The 18,052-nt window shown below is 39.5% G+C and overlaps 1 protein-coding gene across 4 annotated transcripts in view; it reads left to right on the top strand.

Moving 5' to 3' along the window:
- The window catches only part of SASH1 (SAM and SH3 domain containing 1), a 536,181-nt gene that overhangs the window by 337,764 nt on the left and 180,365 nt on the right, over window positions 1–18,052 (top strand). The window contains exon 1 of one of the 4 annotated variants that reach the window (XM_054062723.1): window positions 6,936–7,077. The exons of the other annotated variants lie outside the window; for them this stretch is intronic. Within the exon in view, the coding sequence (XP_053918698.1) occupies window positions 7,033–7,077 (45 nt within the window). The 5' untranslated portion in view covers window positions 6,936–7,032. Of the gene's footprint in view, window positions 1–6,935; window positions 7,078–18,052 lie in introns of those variants that run through there. 4 annotated transcript variants of the gene reach the window in all.

The following is an 18,052-nucleotide window of genomic DNA, read 5'->3' as shown; positions in this document are numbered from 1 at the left end:
TTCTAAAATCAGGGTCAACCTTCACTGTGTTGCTTCAAAAAAAGCACGTAATGTTCATGTCTAGGTAGGCCTGACTGAACAAGGAAGAGCACCAGTGACTTAGTGTCCTACCTTCCAGCACAGGCAAATTGTAGGATAACGTGCTGTATAAGAAATTCATGTAAGCATAAACCCACTTTTCACAGAGTTTGCTGTAATCACTCCTCTTGAGGTACTAGACCTGCATAATGGTTTTCTCTTCCCTCTCCAGAGTGGCAGCACTCTCTATACGCTGTCTGCAATGTACAACACAGTGTGCATGGTCAACAGCTTGAGTACACAAAACCTAGGTCAGATGAAAATAAGACAGACATCGCATATTTTTAAAAGGAAATGGTTTTTTGTTTGTTTTGATTTAGTTTGTTCTCTAAGTAAGCTTAAAATTGCCATTGTCAATCTGTCCGATCCAGTGAGCTCTGCTGAGGACCAAATACTGAGTCACTTCCTTGGAAAGTAGCTTAAAGTGCATTTTTAACACAGTGAATGTTTTATAGTGCATTCCTGCATTCCATGCAAATCATTGCTTTGCTTGCGTTAGCGTCCAAGCATCGTGATCGGTGCACGGGATGTGTGTGCACAGATAAATGTCTTGAGTAAGACTAGCTCCAGATGGAGAGAGCAACACCGTCTGCTACATCTAACTCACAACCCCAAAGATCATAGATCTCATCCAGGGGAATGCTTTTGTGCTCCCCTGCTTGCAATACTTAAATGTTTCTCACACCTCCCACAGGAGTTGATCTTGATGTCCAACTTCATTTCAGCAGTGAGAGGATACCTCCTACTGCAAATTTTTATTCATACCACGTTTTTCTGCCTCAGGATCTATAATGAGGAAAAGAGCAGTGGGAACTCTTCCTCTCAGCGCCTTGATTTCAAAAGATAGTGTTCCTGCAAAGAGGAGGAAAGAGGGGGGTAGGGGGGGAAAGCATAACTAGTTAGAAAATCAGTATTCCCTTGCTTCTCCATTTTGGCAGAAGTGTCTGGGAATGTGACAAAGTTTTGGTACTCATTGATGCTGAAGACCTGTGTGGGGGTTCCCAGAGGGTGAAGATGCTGACTTCTGCTTTGAATTCTCAAATCTGTCATGAACTTTACTGTCCTCACTTAGTGCCCCAGCCCTTCTGAAGTCTCCATGCTCTTCAAGTGTTTTCAATGAATGAAAATGAGGACTGAAGAAAAATGCAGTTAAGGGGTGATAAAGCTTTTCCTAGCCAAATTTAGTCCTGATCCTTAGAAATCTCTGTAGTATAACAAGCAAAAACAAATGGTAAATTTAAGATTTCCTTAGCACAGCTATGTGCGGATATACTGATTTACTATATAGTTTGCATTTGGAGTTAGAAGTATTAGAGACCTTTCTGCCCCATTTCCTCTTTATTTTATCCATTACCCACAGTCCTTTCTATTGCATCCTCAAGGACTGCTCTGTAATAAAATGGGAAAAATAATTCCTCTCACCCCTCAGATTTTTCAGTTAGAAATTAATTTCACATAATTAGAATCTCAACTGTAAAATTTAGTATGGAGAGTTTACTTGAAGTTCAGAACTGTAGGATTTTTTGATCAAAACTCTCTTGGTATTTCATAACTCAAAGGGTATTTTGGAGTGTCAAAAGGAGATCATGTGCATAGATAGCAGTGGGTATTTATAGCAGGGTTATGTTTGACCACTTACCTTTGCCTCAAACAATCCAAACAAACTGTTTCAAGGATCTTCTATCATGGTACATAGTAAGCATACAATAATTTCTAATATCTAATGTCTAGAACCACCCTTGCTGCTTATGCCTGTATCACACTTCTAGCTCCTTTCTTATATTTTAACTTGATGAATTTGATCAAAATTCTATTGGCATTAATGAAGAACACTCATTGGCTTCAATAGTTTTTGAATTGCATCTAGTATCAACTACATTAGCATAATCAAGTGAGAGGCAATTGTTATGGATGCATTATTTAGCAGTGATTAGGGAGGTACTGTCAGCTCCCACAGTCAGCTGGTTTTGAATATTATTTTATAAGGGCTTGATTATTAAATTACTATTGCAGACTGTGAATCTTTCATTTGTGCTTTCACTTTTTACTGTGCAATATTCTGTATTTAAGTTAAAGTTCCCCAAAAGCCTATGTTGGAAGGGTTCAGCCACTTTATATAATTTCTGTAATCTCTTCTCCCATGAAATGGCATTTCTTACAAAGCTGGGTTGAAGTGACAGTCACAATGTAGCTCGTGTTCTTCTCTGCATCACGTGGTGAGGTGCATCTTGTATTGCAGCAGATAAGACTTTGACCTGACAGCATTCCTTTGTGCATAAAGTAGGAAAAGGAGTGTGCCAGTTTTCTGATGCTGCAAATTCGAGTCAGGCTCCTGGTGTACACAGTGTGCCTTAGTGTTAAAGTTGCTGAAGGCTATTAAGACAAAGAATGTCAAATTACTGGTGCCACATCCTGGAATAACTTCATCAAACCCTGTTTGGGAGGTATGATCAGAAGCCATAAAATAGGGAGTTGCGAGTAGAGAGCAAGATGCTGGTGGGTCACAGCCGTATGGCAAAGCTCTTGTCCATCTGTTTTTAATGACAGTGTTAGACATTGCCCCGTTCACTGGAGGATTTGCTTCTGCCAAGGATGTGAGTGCAGTTGGGCTGGTACATGCAATAACGTCTGGTTTTAAGTTTTTTGAATTGATATTCAGCTTGACTGAATCTAGAAATATTCATGGTGCCAACTGCCTCCAGTTTAAAAGCCTTATTTGGTCACAACTCCAGTGTGCAAATTCAGAGGCCACGGTGGTGTAAGAATAGGAGGCTGGATATTTTCTTCAGTAATAATCTCAATTTTATTAATACTTGCAGAGCATGTAAAAATTGTTTTGTTTATGATAGAGATCTTTTCCCAAAGATCTGCAGGGTACATAGGCTTCTGATGCAAGTTAGCTGCTTCCCTTCCCAAGAGCACGTAATTTGCTTTTAGTGAAGTCTAAAATGATTAACTGTCATATTAGCCCATGTGTATACTTGTGTCAGCAGTTAGAATAATTTCACTTTATATCCTGACATTGAAGCTGACAGACTTCAGTGCCAGTGTAAGACTTAATCAGTCAATAAAAGTTGATCTGCAGCCTTATTTCATGCTGCAAAAGCCAGACCTCACCCAGTAAAACAGAAGTGAAATCTTCCTCTGCTTTGGTAGATTGGAGTGAAGATGCTGGAGAATACTGTGGATTGAATTTTGGAACAAAGACACTGGTGCATATCATATTTGGCATGGTAGTGTCACAGTGGGCTGTCCTAATCACCCACAGGATAAGGGAAATCTACATTCTTACACCATTATGTAAAGACGACCTCTTGCTGAGAGACGAGATGGCCCATCAGTGACTGTCGTACCGAGATCTGCGAAATCAGTTGTTAAAACCAGACTCCACTTGTGATTACTGCAGAAACCAAACCTTGGAAATCTTTCTCACGAAAAGCAGGTAAAGTGTGCTGAAGTGCTAAGGAATAATATTTAAAAGACATTAGTACACCTGCATGATTTTAACATGGAGCTATTTACATAGGTATTGAAACTAAAACACAATGTTGCATGGAGATCATCCTGGTGCAGGCAGAAGCATAGAGCTAGATGATGGACATGTGAAGAACATGTTTCCTAAGGGGATCAGTATAAAAGAACTTCAGGAAAGGTGCATGAAGGTGATTTACTTATCACCTTTTTCTGGCTTACTGCAGAAAAATATAATTGAACTTCAACTGGTCTCTGAATTATTTGGCCTTCTGTTAAGGTAGCAGAGAAAGATCTTTGATAGATGTTTATTATGATCCTGATGGTAGATTTTATGCTGTATTGCATGAGAATCAAGGGAGAAAAAAGAAAAAATAGGCTTTTAAAGTTGTTTTCTACCATGTGCCATTTCATCTCTGTGGTTTTCCTTGCCATCTCTATCCCACCCGATTCATTCTCATAGGGTCCAGTAATGCACAAACTGCCACCACTGACCCTTTGGTCTTCTTTTTCACCCTCCCCCCCCAAATATTAGATAAAAACCAGGAACTTAGTCACTTAGGGTTTTCACCACAGTTTTTCACTGCAGCGTTTATAACTGTGGAAATTGTTTTCTAATTTTTGAAATAAGTAATCTAAGATGAGGTAATTTTCCATGTAAATTACATTTTGTAAGACAAATTCAAATGCTACTTGAAATGAAATGTCCAAAATGAAGTAATATTATCATCGTTTACAAATTCCTTGGAGCTTACAGTGGAGCTCAGCAACAGAACATATTTCCAACCCACTGGGTTGCATGTTCATGTGGGTCAAAACAACAGATAAAGTGTTGGAGACATCCTGATTGTTACTGGAAGGCCCAGAGGGTTAAGGATCTTTAACAATAGGACAAAAATGTCTATATTCCACAAATGTCTGTGTTCCACAAAATTCCAGAAGAGCTGCATTCATTTGCCAAGTTGCACAATCCACAGAATAAAGCAGGAAAAACATGCATACCAATAATGAAGAGTCTGCAAGTTTTGCAAATCAAAGAGCTTGAAAAGTACTAGTAATAGATACGTTGCTGAGCAACATCCTTTGTAATTATTTAGTTCTGGACAGATACAGGATGATCGGCATCCTGTTTAATTTTGTTTGTATAAGTAGAACGCTGGAGTGATTAACTGAGAATAAGTGCTGATGAAAGGTGCATCTAAATTTATTCCACATTGTCTGAGGATGGCATAGACTCGAGAAATCTGAAATCAAATCATTGGATTGTAAATGTTGATCAGTGTGTATAGTAGTGCAAATATATCCCAGACCAAAGTGTGCAGTCAGAGCCAGTATGGATGTTTTACTAGCCTGGGCGACTCAATGGTGTGTAAAAAGGGCAGTTTCATTCTCCTTTTCTTTTTGTCTCACTGATCTAATTAAACACTGTCTGAAAGTGCATAACTAGTTCAGGCTGTAAAAGTGTTACCTTATTCAGCACTGGTGAGGCCGCACCTTAAATACCATGTTCTGCATTGGGCCTCTTGGTACAGGAAGGACATGGAGCTGCTTGAGCGTGTCCAGAGGAGAGCAACTAAGCTGGTGAAGGGTCTAGAGAACAAGTCTTATGAGGAGTGGCTGAGGGAACCGGGGTTGTTTAGTCTGGAGAAGAGGAGACCGATGGTAGACATTATTGCTCTCTACACCTACCTGAAAGGAGGTTGTAGTGAGGCAGGTGTTGGTCTTTCCTCCCAACTACCAGGTGATAGGATGAGAGGGAATGTCCTCAAGTTGCAACAGGGGAGGTTTAGATTGGTTATTAGAAAAAAATTCTTTACCAGAAGAGTGATGAAGCATTGGAACAGGCTGCCCAGGGCAGTGGTGGAATCACCATCCCTGGAGGCGTCCAAAAAATGTGTAGATATGTCACTTCGGACATGGTTTAATAGGCATGTTAGTGTTCGGCTGATCGCTGGACGGATGGCCTTATTGGTCATTTCCAAGGTTAATGATTCTATAGTTCTATATTATTAGCTATTTTGTATATAGGTAGAATTTCCTAAGTTGTAAGAAGTTCTCCCGCGTCTTTAATGATGTCTCTTGGCAACAGCATTGCTGTGTTTTCCCCGGGTCGCTTGCTGCAGGTTGGACCGGGCAGGAGGGAGGGTGGACCGTTCCCAGCAGGGGGCGCTCGGGCTCCGGGCTCGCCTGCGGGGAGGAGATGAAGGCGGCAGGAGGGTGCCAAAGGCAGGAGCTTGGCAGAAAGTGTAAGAAAGATTTTTAGTACTGAAACTTGGAGGTGCGGACGACATTCATCTACACTGTCTCTGCAATTTCCAAGCCGCAGCACCCGCAGTGGTCCCAAGGAATTAGGAAACTTCAAGAGGTGTAGAGTGCCAGAAAAAGCAAAAGCTTGCAAAGTGAAAAAAAGGTTATCTGATGGCATCTGGTGAGGGCTTGATGGTCATGTAAAAGTCTGTAATGGTATCTGTTTGCTTGGAGTGATACTTTTAGCCCTGGACTTGAAAGATTTTGACCCTTCACAAAGTTTACCTGTGACAGCAGCCAACCAAAAGCTTTAAAGATCAGCAGATGAAATAAATGACAAATCTTGCACTGGAGGCTCCCAACTAACAGGCGGTTATGAGGTTCTTATGTATTACCCCACGTTTTCAATTTACCACAGAGAGTTGTGACTAAACTCCATAGCCTCTCTTCCTGTGGCACAAACAGGTCTGCGTGTCTATGGAAAAGAAGATGCAGAACTTACATTGTCTGTGGAGCTTGTTACCCCATTTCTCAGAAAATGCACTGCAAATTCTTCTGTGCTTTTCTTGGATTTGGAGAAGGTTTTACTTGTTAAAAATATCAAATATACACACATTTAAGTATGTTTTTGTAACTTCTTCCTATCCTCAGTAGTTTCATGCATTAAATGTATATTTAGTATATTGTGGCAGACTAGATGTTTTTAACTTGTGGCTTATGATAAACGTTATGATATTAATAAACATAGCAAGCAGGAATGCACAGTTACGTTCCATACACAGAATGTAACTGCATACACCTTAGGGACTTACACTTCAGAGACTTTAAAATATAAGCCTCTGGCTCGAAGCTATCTTTCTCTTGGCTGCACATAGCACCCAGTAAAAGTTTGTATCTAGCACGTCATTTTTGAGGTGTGGCAGAGTTATAGATGGTAATACGAGTTGAAGTTTTACAAATGGTTATATTAGAGACCTGTATGAATCCATGAGCCTCCTTTTATTATACATTGTGCAAGCATTCAGTTAGCTGAGGCATACTTCGCTTTTGAATCATAAGGAAAATGCCACTACCCAGCTTGCTCGCAAACTCGTTTGCTTAGAAGCCTCATTGCATCAGCAAAAACAGCAGTGCATGTTTAGAGTGCTCTTTGGAGCACAATGTTTCCTTTTCTTCGTTCAGTAATTTAAATGATTGGAGCAATACTTTTGACAAAGAAGAAATAATTTCATTGTTATGGATCATTTTTTAAGTGAAACTGAGTTTTGGAGTAAAGTAATGGTGAGTAAACCAAGTGAGTGGGGAAAGAGGGATTAAATTTGTTCTGAGTTTTATTCAGCAGTTTCTGAAAACTAAGATGGAAGTGATTTTGTTATTATGACTGCAGGGTTATATGTTTTTTATTGCGAGGAAAACATAACATATTGATTAAAGAAGGGGTGAGATGGTAACAGGATACTGTTGTGTTCCATAGGAAAGTGGAATGTGATTTCTCTTTTAATATTGAGAAACAAATCTAACGCACAGTTAGTTCATCTGCCTGCTTCTGAAAGGGAAACATCAGCTCATTAAATAGATGCATTTTTTCTAAGCAGCTGCTTTTAACATCACAATAACCTGGATTTTCAAAATCACTTGTGGCATTGCATTTTAAAGGGGGGTGGGGTTGCTTACTTTAAAAAAGGAAAAGAAAAATAAAAATCTGATTTTATTTCAGATAGGGGAAAACTTTAAATTACTCATTATGATTGTTCTCTTCCTGGAAACTGCATTCGCTGTATTAACTGTATCTGCATGTTTTATAAATCAACATTTTCTTTTGTTTCCTTTTTTCTTTGAGTTTGTTGTTTCAATTTTTTTTCTATCAGAATACAAATAATACTTCAGTCTTTAAGTTATCAGGTTTATCCAAATGGAGATGGTGTTTTTATAAGGCCAAGTTTTGCCCTTAAGAGTAAGAAGCCCAGACGAAATAGTGTTGCTCAAGTGTAGGGAGGTAACCGTATGAATAGCTGCAGGTTAGGGCAAGTAAATTTTATTGTGCTTTCTCTTGTTGCTGATGGTAATCAGGACATTCATATTAGCCTTTAGAAAAAATCAACTGGAATTTTTCTGAAGTAACTTAAGGAACACTTTGGTTTTTTTTGAGGGAGAGAGGCGGTGTGATCTAGCTGGTAAAACATGTAATCAGTGTGTCTGGCTTTCTATCTCAGGCGCTGCCACAGGCAGCCTTAGATGAGTTTGAGGAAGCCACTGTACAACCAATTTTACTACCCTAGCTTACAAAGTGAATTGTACTTTATTCATGTAGTAAGATAACACACTCCTCCGCCGATCTTTCAGTTTCCATATTTTTAGAATACCAGTAATTTTTGTCTCTTTTACAGGGCTGCTATGATTCTTTGTCATTGGTTGTGCTTAGTCTTTGGTGACACTGTTTCACCCATCTCTGTGTCCTTCCTCCATAGGCAACACCGCAGTTGGAAGAGAGTAATTAATGTAAAACTTAGTCAAATTTGTGAGGACCTATTTGTATTTCCTTGTTTTAAAAAAGGCAATGAAAGTAACTGTTTGGCTGTCCAGCTGCTGAAAATACAGGAGTACCTGAACAACCTGCATTTTAGAGATGTATCAGTTAAGCTAATCTTTTCCCATATAATTTAGTTCAAGCTTGCAGGCTATGAAGTTCTTCATTTTGCTGTCTTGTATATATGATTTGTGCAAACATCATTAGCTCATGACAGCAGGAAAGTAGACATTATTGACTTTTCGATACTTTAGGTCATGATCCTGCAATCTTGGTTGTAAACAAAGAGTGTTGTGTGTAAAGGCAACCTCTGTGGTTGTCTAAACATGATTGGATCCCCATGTGTGGAGTTACCTTCACAGTTTTAGTTACTTCACGTGAGCTTCTGTCCAGTGGTGACTTTGGAAATCTTTCTTCTTTGTGATTTGCTAACTAGTTTAGATATTTCTTAAAAAATAAAACTGAGAGTGTGACTCAGTTTGTTCTTCTTTTTGTAGTGGCTGCTTTTTTTTTTTAACTCTCTTTCTCCCAGAATAGTAGCACTTACACTTCACCTTATGTAGTTTCCTCTTGGATGAGCTCTTTCTGCCAACAGCGGAGCCCTGTGCTCAGAGCTGAGCTTTATAATCACTCCGTGAATGAGATGCAGTGAAGACTTCTGTCTATGGGATTTCTCATCTCTTGAAATAAAATTTTCGAATAAGTATTGTTGTTAAACCTCCACCAGCAACGAAGCATCACAGCGCTGTCTGCTCGCTTCCCCTCAGTGGGATAGGGGAGAGAATTGGAAGAGTAAAAGTGAGCAGACTCATAGGTTGAGATAAAGACTGTTTAATAGGTAAAGCAAAACCTGCGCACAGGTATTAGTTCACTGATTCCCATCAGAAGGCAGGTATTCAGCCATCTCCAGAAACGCAGGACCCCATGATGTGTAATAGTTACTTGGGAAGACAAAATCTGTTACTCTAATGTCCTCTTTTCCTTCCTCTTCCCACAGCTTTATATGCTGAGCACAACATCACATGGTATGGAACATCCCTTTAGTCTAACTAAAACATCAGTATATTCTCAACACTGTTTTCAGCACAAATACGAAACACAGCACCATACCAGCCACTATGAAGAAAATATCCCAGCACAATAAGCATCCATATTTCTTAATGTTTCCAGTCACTATTTTCCTTGAGTTTTGCACTTGAAGACAGTTTAGTAATCTAAAATGTCCAAAGGAGCAAAACTTATTTGGAAAAATAGAGATATCGATGTTTTTTATTAGAACACTGTAATTTGCAGAAAGAGTTTTAAAAGAAAGGTGCCTGGGTAATATTGGCTTAAATTTTGAAATAAAAAAGGAAATGCTCCTTCATATGGCAGAAGCCAGCTGATTGTCATGAAGAAGATATGCTGGTGTCCACATTGTTGAGGCTTGCAGTAGCACTGATGTGATGAGCTGATGTTTGGAGGAGATTCTCAAGTCTCTCTGCAGAGTATCTCAATGATGGAAGCTGTTTCCTCTTATGTCCTGAAGATGAGGTTACCTAGCCAGCTTGGTGAGAGTGAATCAGGATAGTTCATCCATATTGGATTGTTGGAATGAACCATGTCTCCTGTCAAAGATAAAAAGAAGAAAACATGTGGAGGTATGTTAGTGCTTCAAAGACAGTAGTAGACCTGTTCTCCTGATCACAGGCATTTTTCTTACCTCAGTTTCAGTATTTAATTTTACAAAATAAATACACAATGACCAGAATGTGGTTGATGATGTCAGGATAAAAAAATGTAACAGTAGTAAGAAAGTATTTAATGCCGTGGTCATCTTACCTTGAACGCTGGGGGGTGGGAGGGAGATCATTAGACCAAAATGGCTATTTGATGCAGGACAATCAAATCCTGTGGCAAGATACTAACCTGACTCCTAATTCCTGTAAGATGCTGATTTGCCACCTCTTTTTGTATCTGAGTCCAGTTTGAACTCTCTACATGTGCTGATGACTGTGGAAAGTCTCTGGACTTCCCTTCATGACATTGTCCTGAGCCTACGTGTCCCTCTCGTGGACTCAGGAGTGTCCTGCCAGGCAGTGTCTGTTGAAGCATTTTGTTTGTGAAGGGGGTTTTCTTCATGCAAATTCAGAACTGCCATAGCTTGCCAGTTGGTGTCAATGCAGTGTTTGAAAAGGGCTGAGAGAAACAAAGTATATAGCAGAACTGTTAATTGCCAGCTCATGGGTTCATCAGGCCTCATTCTGTCTGTCTAACCAGAGGAACAGGACGTGCAAGGGTTTGTTATTGGCAAGGCTGGTGTCACTTTTGGGATGTGGTTCAGAAACTTGGCTCTGTAAAACTGTAAGTTAATTGCGTGTATTACTGGTTTCACCATACAACAGAAAGGCATCACTCTCCTTTAATTAAGAGTGGAAAAGTGAAAAGATAAGCTAAAAAGTGCTTTAGCTATACCATAAATAAAAGCAACAGTAGGTTTTAAACATGATGTTGAAGAACCCTGAAGAAATAATAGTTTAAAGAGAAGGCAAACCTTCTGTTGTTCTCAACAGGTCTTCTGCAGTCTCTGATGTAGGGGTGTGAAAGCCTGATTTCTAAGCTTGGGCACAGCAAGGGAGTGGGCTGCATTTCTTGCCAAGCAAAGTTTCCACCATTTTTGAGAGGCCTGTTCTTGTCTGTCAAGACATCCAAATTCTGAAAATCCAACCCCAATATTTACAGGTGATCTGTTCATCTGGAAGCCAGTTACTTTTTTAGAATCAGTTTGAAGGCTGTATGTTCCCCAGAGAAAAGACACATATATTGATGTGTTTATCCTTTGCAATAATAATATTTGTCCATGTGAGAAAGTGTGAAGTTTTTTCTTCTGCCAGCCATATGGCTTATGACTATTTACAATCCAAACAATAACAGCTGCTGCTGCGTAAGAGAATACATTCCTCTGAGCTGGAGATGCACTGAGTAGCAAATGACAAAGTACGTGTCCACAGCTGTATTCCAAATATCCTCATTCACCACTCTACATCCTCTCTGTTATTCTCCTCTTGGAAACTTTTGGAATTTTTTGTTATATGCTTAGCTAATGGGGCAACTTTGACAGCTTGGTTTGGGAGCAGATAGAAAGGCTGTGTCCAATGACAGCTGTCCAAATGTGAGAAGGGAAGGACATTCTGGTTGGGTGCTCAGCAAAATGAAAATGTGAATTGTGCTCTTAATCTCTTAAAAAAAAAAAAAAAAGTTAGTTGACTTATAATCAATAAATGAGAAGCTTCTAGTTGGAAAAACAAACCAGGTAGTCTTTAGACCTTTAAAATGTAGGTCACTTCATGCCATTCATTGACAGCATGTTTGAAGTTTGGCATTTCATAATACAAAGGTAAATGCAGATTTTGCATTTCTCAGCTAGTATTAAGCATTTTGGGCTCCAATCAGATGCCTGTTGGAGCCTCCTTTTTTCTGCAGTCATCTGCTGGCCATTTTGATGAATTCCTGAATTTTTGTATCAAGCATTGTAAGAGATGAGTTACCATTGTCAGTCATTCCTGTCAACAGCAAGAGAACAATTTCCACATGCTATTTTATTGGGCTATATGCCTGGCCTTTAGCTGCAGTGCTCCAATTGGAAATGGCGTTTAAACCATGTCCATGCCTGTCAGCAGGTTCTGTCATATTTGCATCGAGTTGTTCATGTACCTACTCTTTCCCAACAGGTTAGACAATTGGCACATTGCATTTATTATGACTTATCTCACAAAATCATATTCTAGGGAGGATGAAACATTTAAGGGGGCTGTTCCCCAGGTATATTCTTCCTGTCACACAACAATCTAGCAATGCTCATTAGCAAAAAAAGAAATGCAGTTTTCTTACATTATTACACTTTATCTGCCATGAAGCTTTGTTGGTAAATAAAATGCATTGGATTTCATTCGACTTCAGAGTGCATTGAAAGGTGGCTATGAATAGAAGCAGTCACACTTTCTAACAGCATTTACTGTTACGGTGGAACCTTCTCATTGAAAATGTTAAAATTAAGATAGATTAATTCCCTGACAGTATATAATGATTTCTATCATTTACATTTAATACTTTTAAATGGATCTGTGCCACTGGGAATTTTTCATGTCAGGGCTTCAGCTGCCATAGAAACAAAAGAACTGAGAGGAACCTTCTGAGACTTAATGGTAGTTCATCTGGCAGCCCCAAACCTCACTGCTTCAACAACCCTTTAATTTGGACGTCTTTGTGGTCGGCTTACAGGGAGATGTTTTTAACTTAGTTTTCTCCCCTCTGCTTGGTGTGAGCAGGTCTCCATCTCAGACTCCGCTTTACTAAGGTCAACAGCTTCTGCTCCTCTCCTTAGATGCTCTGTTGCCATGATTACACTGGCTGCTTCTAATTTCTCTTTCATGACTGCGCAGTGACCAGGGACATTTTAAAGGAGGGACGTCACAGAAATGAACAGGAACTTGTGACCACTGCGAACGACCTGTAGGGCACAGGTCATATTTCAGCAAATAAATAAATAGGTTCCAGGTAGATGCAAGTCAAATCTCTCTAGTATACAGCCTAAGTGATGATGTTTATAGTTAATGAAAAATCTCCTTTATGAATCTAAGGGCTATGATATGGCATCATGTAGTTGTGATTCCATAATTCATATGCTGAGTTAGCTTATTCCCACGAAGGAAGGAGTTACTTCAGAACATGCTCCTCGGTGTGAGTTTCATCTCAGTTGCTACAGATAAAATGGAATTACCAAAAAATATTTGTATGAAAAGCCATAAATAAAGGCTTAATCTCCATCACTGCTCCAGGAAAGAGTTTCTAACATATTCCTACCAGAAAAATGGTGATAGGTACAGTCTCCTTCCCCATTTCTGCCTCACTAGAAGAGACAAATTGCTTCAGCTTCCTTGGATCAATGAAGCTGTGCCTGGGTTATACTTGGAACTGCATGAAGAGAAATCAGTATAAAACAACTGACAACAAAAATGGCAGCTAAAGGAAAAATTGCACTGTGTAAACTAAGGGTAGGTTTTGTCATGACCTTTGCCTGCCAAAGCTGTTCTGTAAGCAGTAACAATAGGTTGCATAAACAAATTTAAGGGATTGATGGAATTTGATTTCATGCTTTGTTCTTTCTCGCTGTCTGCTATGTTAAGTAAACAATCCATTTCAATATGTGCTATGCAAAATTCTAGAAACAGCTGTGAGTATTTACTTCTAGGATGCTGCTAGGGATAGCTGGGCCTGTTGGCAACTTTGTATGAGAGCAATCAGTGTCAAGAAATCACCTAGTGAATAAAATTGCTTTGCTGATCTGTGGGTATGATTTGATGCCATTAATACCAGATGTTGAAGCCTCTGCTCCTTCGCCAATTCTGCCCTTATTTCACGGAACACAGAGATGAGGATTTGCTATTGAATGCTATCTCTACTTCCTAAGCAGGGAACTCACAAGCTTTCTCTATGGAGGAAGGCCACTGTATTGGCTTAACTAATGGAACATCCATACAGACTGTTTGCTTCATAAAAACAAAAAGCATATTGTTACGTTGTCCAAATGCGGAGACTGAATTTACACACGTCCCTTGGTGCAGCCCCGTGGCTTTGGGAACACTGCAGAAATAAATTCCAGAGGGTCTGTGCTTTGCTATCAACTTTGCAAGCCAGTGAAATTGAGCCTGTCCTGCACAGAGGCAGCCTTGCATACTAAAATTGCTTAGCTTTGTGACTTCATAGGTATTGTCTGCATTTTGCATTCAGACCAATGAGCTAGGATCTAAGAAAGATATCTCTCAAATTCCACACACTTACTTTAGCATAGCAAGTTAGAGCAAGCAGCTGTGTTTGGACAGCATCCCAGTGAGACAGCATGGAATGTATGGAACAAATTAATATCAGAAAACTATACCTTGATGTGAATCCTAGTGTCCCATAGTTGCTGAAGCACACCTCTCAAAAGTCTCCTCCTGGAATTTAAACTTGTTGATTTGTCCAGAGACCTTTGCCAGAACCCAGCTGAGTGATCTGAATGCACTTAACTCAATAACCTTGTAAAAGTGCATCCATTAGTAACAGGCAAGCACCGCCAAAAGTGATTGTTCATGTTTTTTACCTGGTATGCCAGGAAAGGTTGAGCAAGGAATGAAGTAAGAGGGAATCCGGGCAATTCTTCTCTCTATCCTACTCAAAAGAAGAGAAGAAAGTTCTGCTTTTCCATCTCCTGTCTGTATGGAATCTTCTTTCCCGTGTTGCCACAGGTTGATAATATAAGGGTTCATTTTGTTGGAAAATACAAGGTAGAGATAATAAGACAATGCAGTAGCAGAATCTTATAAGAGAAGAATTAAAATGCAAATCCTGTTTATTCCTCCTTTCCCTTCCAGAAATGCCCCCTTTCTGAGCTCTGCCAAAGAGCAAGCAGCAGAGAAAGCTCAGCGACACTGAGACTCTGAGCTCCTCAAGGGAACTTCAGGCTCCAGAGTACCATAGGAAAAGAATTTTGGGCTGTTTCCTCTAGCGTGGCTGTCACACCATATCTTAAGAACACAGAACAGTCAATCAGAGCTCCCAGCAAGCCTCTGACAGGCTGGGAGCTGTGCATGGGCAGAAGGGTTCACAGAGCTTCGAACATCTGTGTGACCTGCTTTAATAGGGGCTATTTTAGATTTAAAATGTTCCTAAACTATCATCCTAGACTAATTTCTGCAACATTAATTGCACTTTATATTGCAAATAATCTCATTATTCTTGCAATTTCATTCCTTTTAGTGTGGGTTTTATCTGGGAAAAATAAAACCCACCCAAACAATTTACTCTTCACCGCTTTCTCCTGTCACAGGATAAACTTACTTTCCCCAATACATTTACTAAACCAGTGGGGCAGATCCCTCGTGAGAAACCTGCAGCTCTTACCAGAATTTCTAATGTATATCTTCAAAATCCATCTTTTTCCTCTTGATTTAATAGTTTTCTAAGCTATTACTTCAAAAGGCAATGTGGCCTATTTTTTATTTCTTGGGTTCAGTAGTTAGTGATAAATGAATCTCAAGAGAGAAAATAACTGAAGCTGATGAATAGAGCAAAAATGTTCATTATTAGCTCAGGCAGAAAATGATTCCCTTTGCAGGAATTCAGGAAGATGATAATAGTGGATTTTTTTTTATAGATGATTACCCTATGACAAATCTATCACTTTGCCTTCTCAAACAAGTATGATATGTTTTGTCTTTTTTTCCCCTCTTGACAAGGGAATTCATGACATAATTTCACCCTGTTGGAAAATGTGTATGTTTCTGGTAATTACTGGAAAATTATGCTATTCTTAATTTCTGTATTATACAGGGTGGTTGTGATTAAAAAGTTAGACATTGACATGCAAGGAAGTGCTGGGTAAGTTAGTTAATTTATCCTAGCTGCAGCAGACGTTTCTCTATGAGAAGACATACTACCACTACCACTTGGATGTGCTTTTTTTAACTGTTTAACATCAATCCCCTACAAAGCAGAGCTGTAATACCCCACAGATGCTGAATTTCTGTGCTATCTGCAGTGAAGGTACCCATCCCTCGTGTAAATTTTTACCTTACTGGGAATTTTGCGATACCTTTTGTTATTGCCACACAAAGCAAAAAAAAGAAAGAACTGTCATCTTATCAGTTTCTAGTTCTATGCATATTATTTGCAGAGATGCAGAGCTGAAACTTCACCTCAGAGCCCATCCCCCTGCAGTGATGTGCTGCATTTGAAACTTAAGCAGAGAAGAAGCTGTCATGCCATCCTTATCTGTAAATCAAAATAGTATCTCTGTCTTCTTAGACATACCCTGCCTTTGGACTTCATTTAGTATTTGTCTCCAAATTGTTCTGCTATGAAGTCAAAGCCAAGGGTGACAGAACCACTTTGTCACCACACTTACTGGGCACTCCTTGCTTTCAGCTTAATGAGTGAAGTCACAGCTTGTATTAAATCTTGTCCAGCCCTTTATAACTCCTCAGCTGCATTTCACATGTCACATCTGGCCACCTTTAGGTGTGGTTGGCATCTTTATTCGAAAGATGTGATTGCATGCTTACCAAAAAACTTTTGCCAAAGCAAAGGACCTAAGCAAAGTGAAGGCTTAGGGTTTCCTTTACAAGTAGAAAGAGAAGCCATCAGTGTGGTTCCTAGAGAGGTTCTTCCAAAAAACACTGGGAGATAAGTACTCAGTAAATCAGTAAATGGGAGGAATTGGAAGAAGGACTGATTCTTTTACCAGTATCACAAAATAAGACAAGGTTTGCATTAATGGGTTGCTGCAACACAGTCAAACCCTTTGAGCTTTCTGAACTTGGAAAAGGTTTTTTTCAGACTGGTCATGGTAGAGGGGTAACCTTCTCATGCAGTAAAAATTTATAGTATTTCAACATGTTTTTCATTATCGAGGTAGGATCGAAAGCCTAAATTCTGGGAAGCATCATAAATTCACAAAATAAAAATAATTAAGTGAAAAATTAATCACATGTCTTTTTGTTTTCTGTCCCTTTCCTTCCCTGCTTGCCAGGCTTTTTGGTCTACAACTACTAATGCTTTAAAACAACAACAGAAAATACTGCCACAGAATATGCAAGCTTTTGCAATCAATTTTGTTGTTAGCAATTTACAATCTTTAATAAAGATAAGATGTATTTATTGAAAAAAATTGCAGTTGGCTCAGCCCTTCTCTTGAAAGTAGTCCCTTCAAGCCCATACAAAATGTGGAAAAAATCCCCATTAGTAGTTCCTACCCTGGGCTATGGTTAAGGACTCTGGGTCCCATGGGCTCAGGAAGCAAGGTGAAAACATGTTTCCTTGGCTAGACTACAGTATAATCTGGTTTAAGCAATCACATTGGTTTGTATAGCATATGGCCCTCTCTCTTCCAATTTCCCTGTCCTGAAGGGAAAGGAAGAGGGAAAAAAAAAAAAGCCTGGTATTAAATATCTAGATTAAATTCAAACAATCTCACTGTGTTAGAATTGAATGATTGATGAAGGAATAGCATAGTGTCAAATGACATGAAAAAGAGGAATAGCATTCAACAAGACTGATATGCTAATAAAGGACTTTTTTTTTGCTCTGAACTAATGATAAAATCCACCTCCTGGAAACAGCTGAGTAGGCTTGAGTTGCTGCTTCCTAGAATTTCTTTGCAACGTAATGAGATAAGGAAAAGTAAGAGAAGAAATTGCCATCAGTTCAAGAGAGTTTGGGATTGTTTCATCTTTACAGGTTTTCTGGCATTTTCATTTAGGTTTCAAACACCCAGAAAGCTGTATTTAAGTTTTAGACCTTGGATGCGACATACAAAGAGCAGATGTTTTTAGCCAGAGCACAGGTCAAGCAGAGTGAGGTCTCTGGAAGATGGCATGTAGTGTTCCCTGCCTATGCCTCAGCAAGATGTGCACCGGCTGGCTTTGCCTTATTGGAAAGGTTTTGTTATGTGTGACTGACAAAAAAAGGGTGTTTCTGCTGTGGTTCCTGTGAAGCTGTGGAGCACAGGGAGCTGTCAGGTTGGAGATCGTGGAAACACAGGATAGTTAAGCCAGAGGAAGGCAAAGACCCTCTATCTACTCCTTTGCTATCAGTAGTAGAAGGTGGTAGTAGGAAGCAGGTCGTTCTACATGAACAGGACAGATATATGGGCAACTCTCTCAAAAGATTTCTCTTTCTCCTACAAGGCCTTCATTTTCAAATTCGCCTTGC

This window comes from Cuculus canorus, chromosome 3 (assembly GCF_017976375.1).
Source record: "Cuculus canorus isolate bCucCan1 chromosome 3, bCucCan1.pri, whole genome shotgun sequence".
Lineage (NCBI taxonomy): Eukaryota > Metazoa > Chordata > Aves > Cuculiformes > Cuculidae > Cuculus > Cuculus canorus.
The sequence above is the reverse complement of the archived record's forward strand: the minus strand, read 5'-3'. Positions and strand labels throughout refer to the sequence as shown.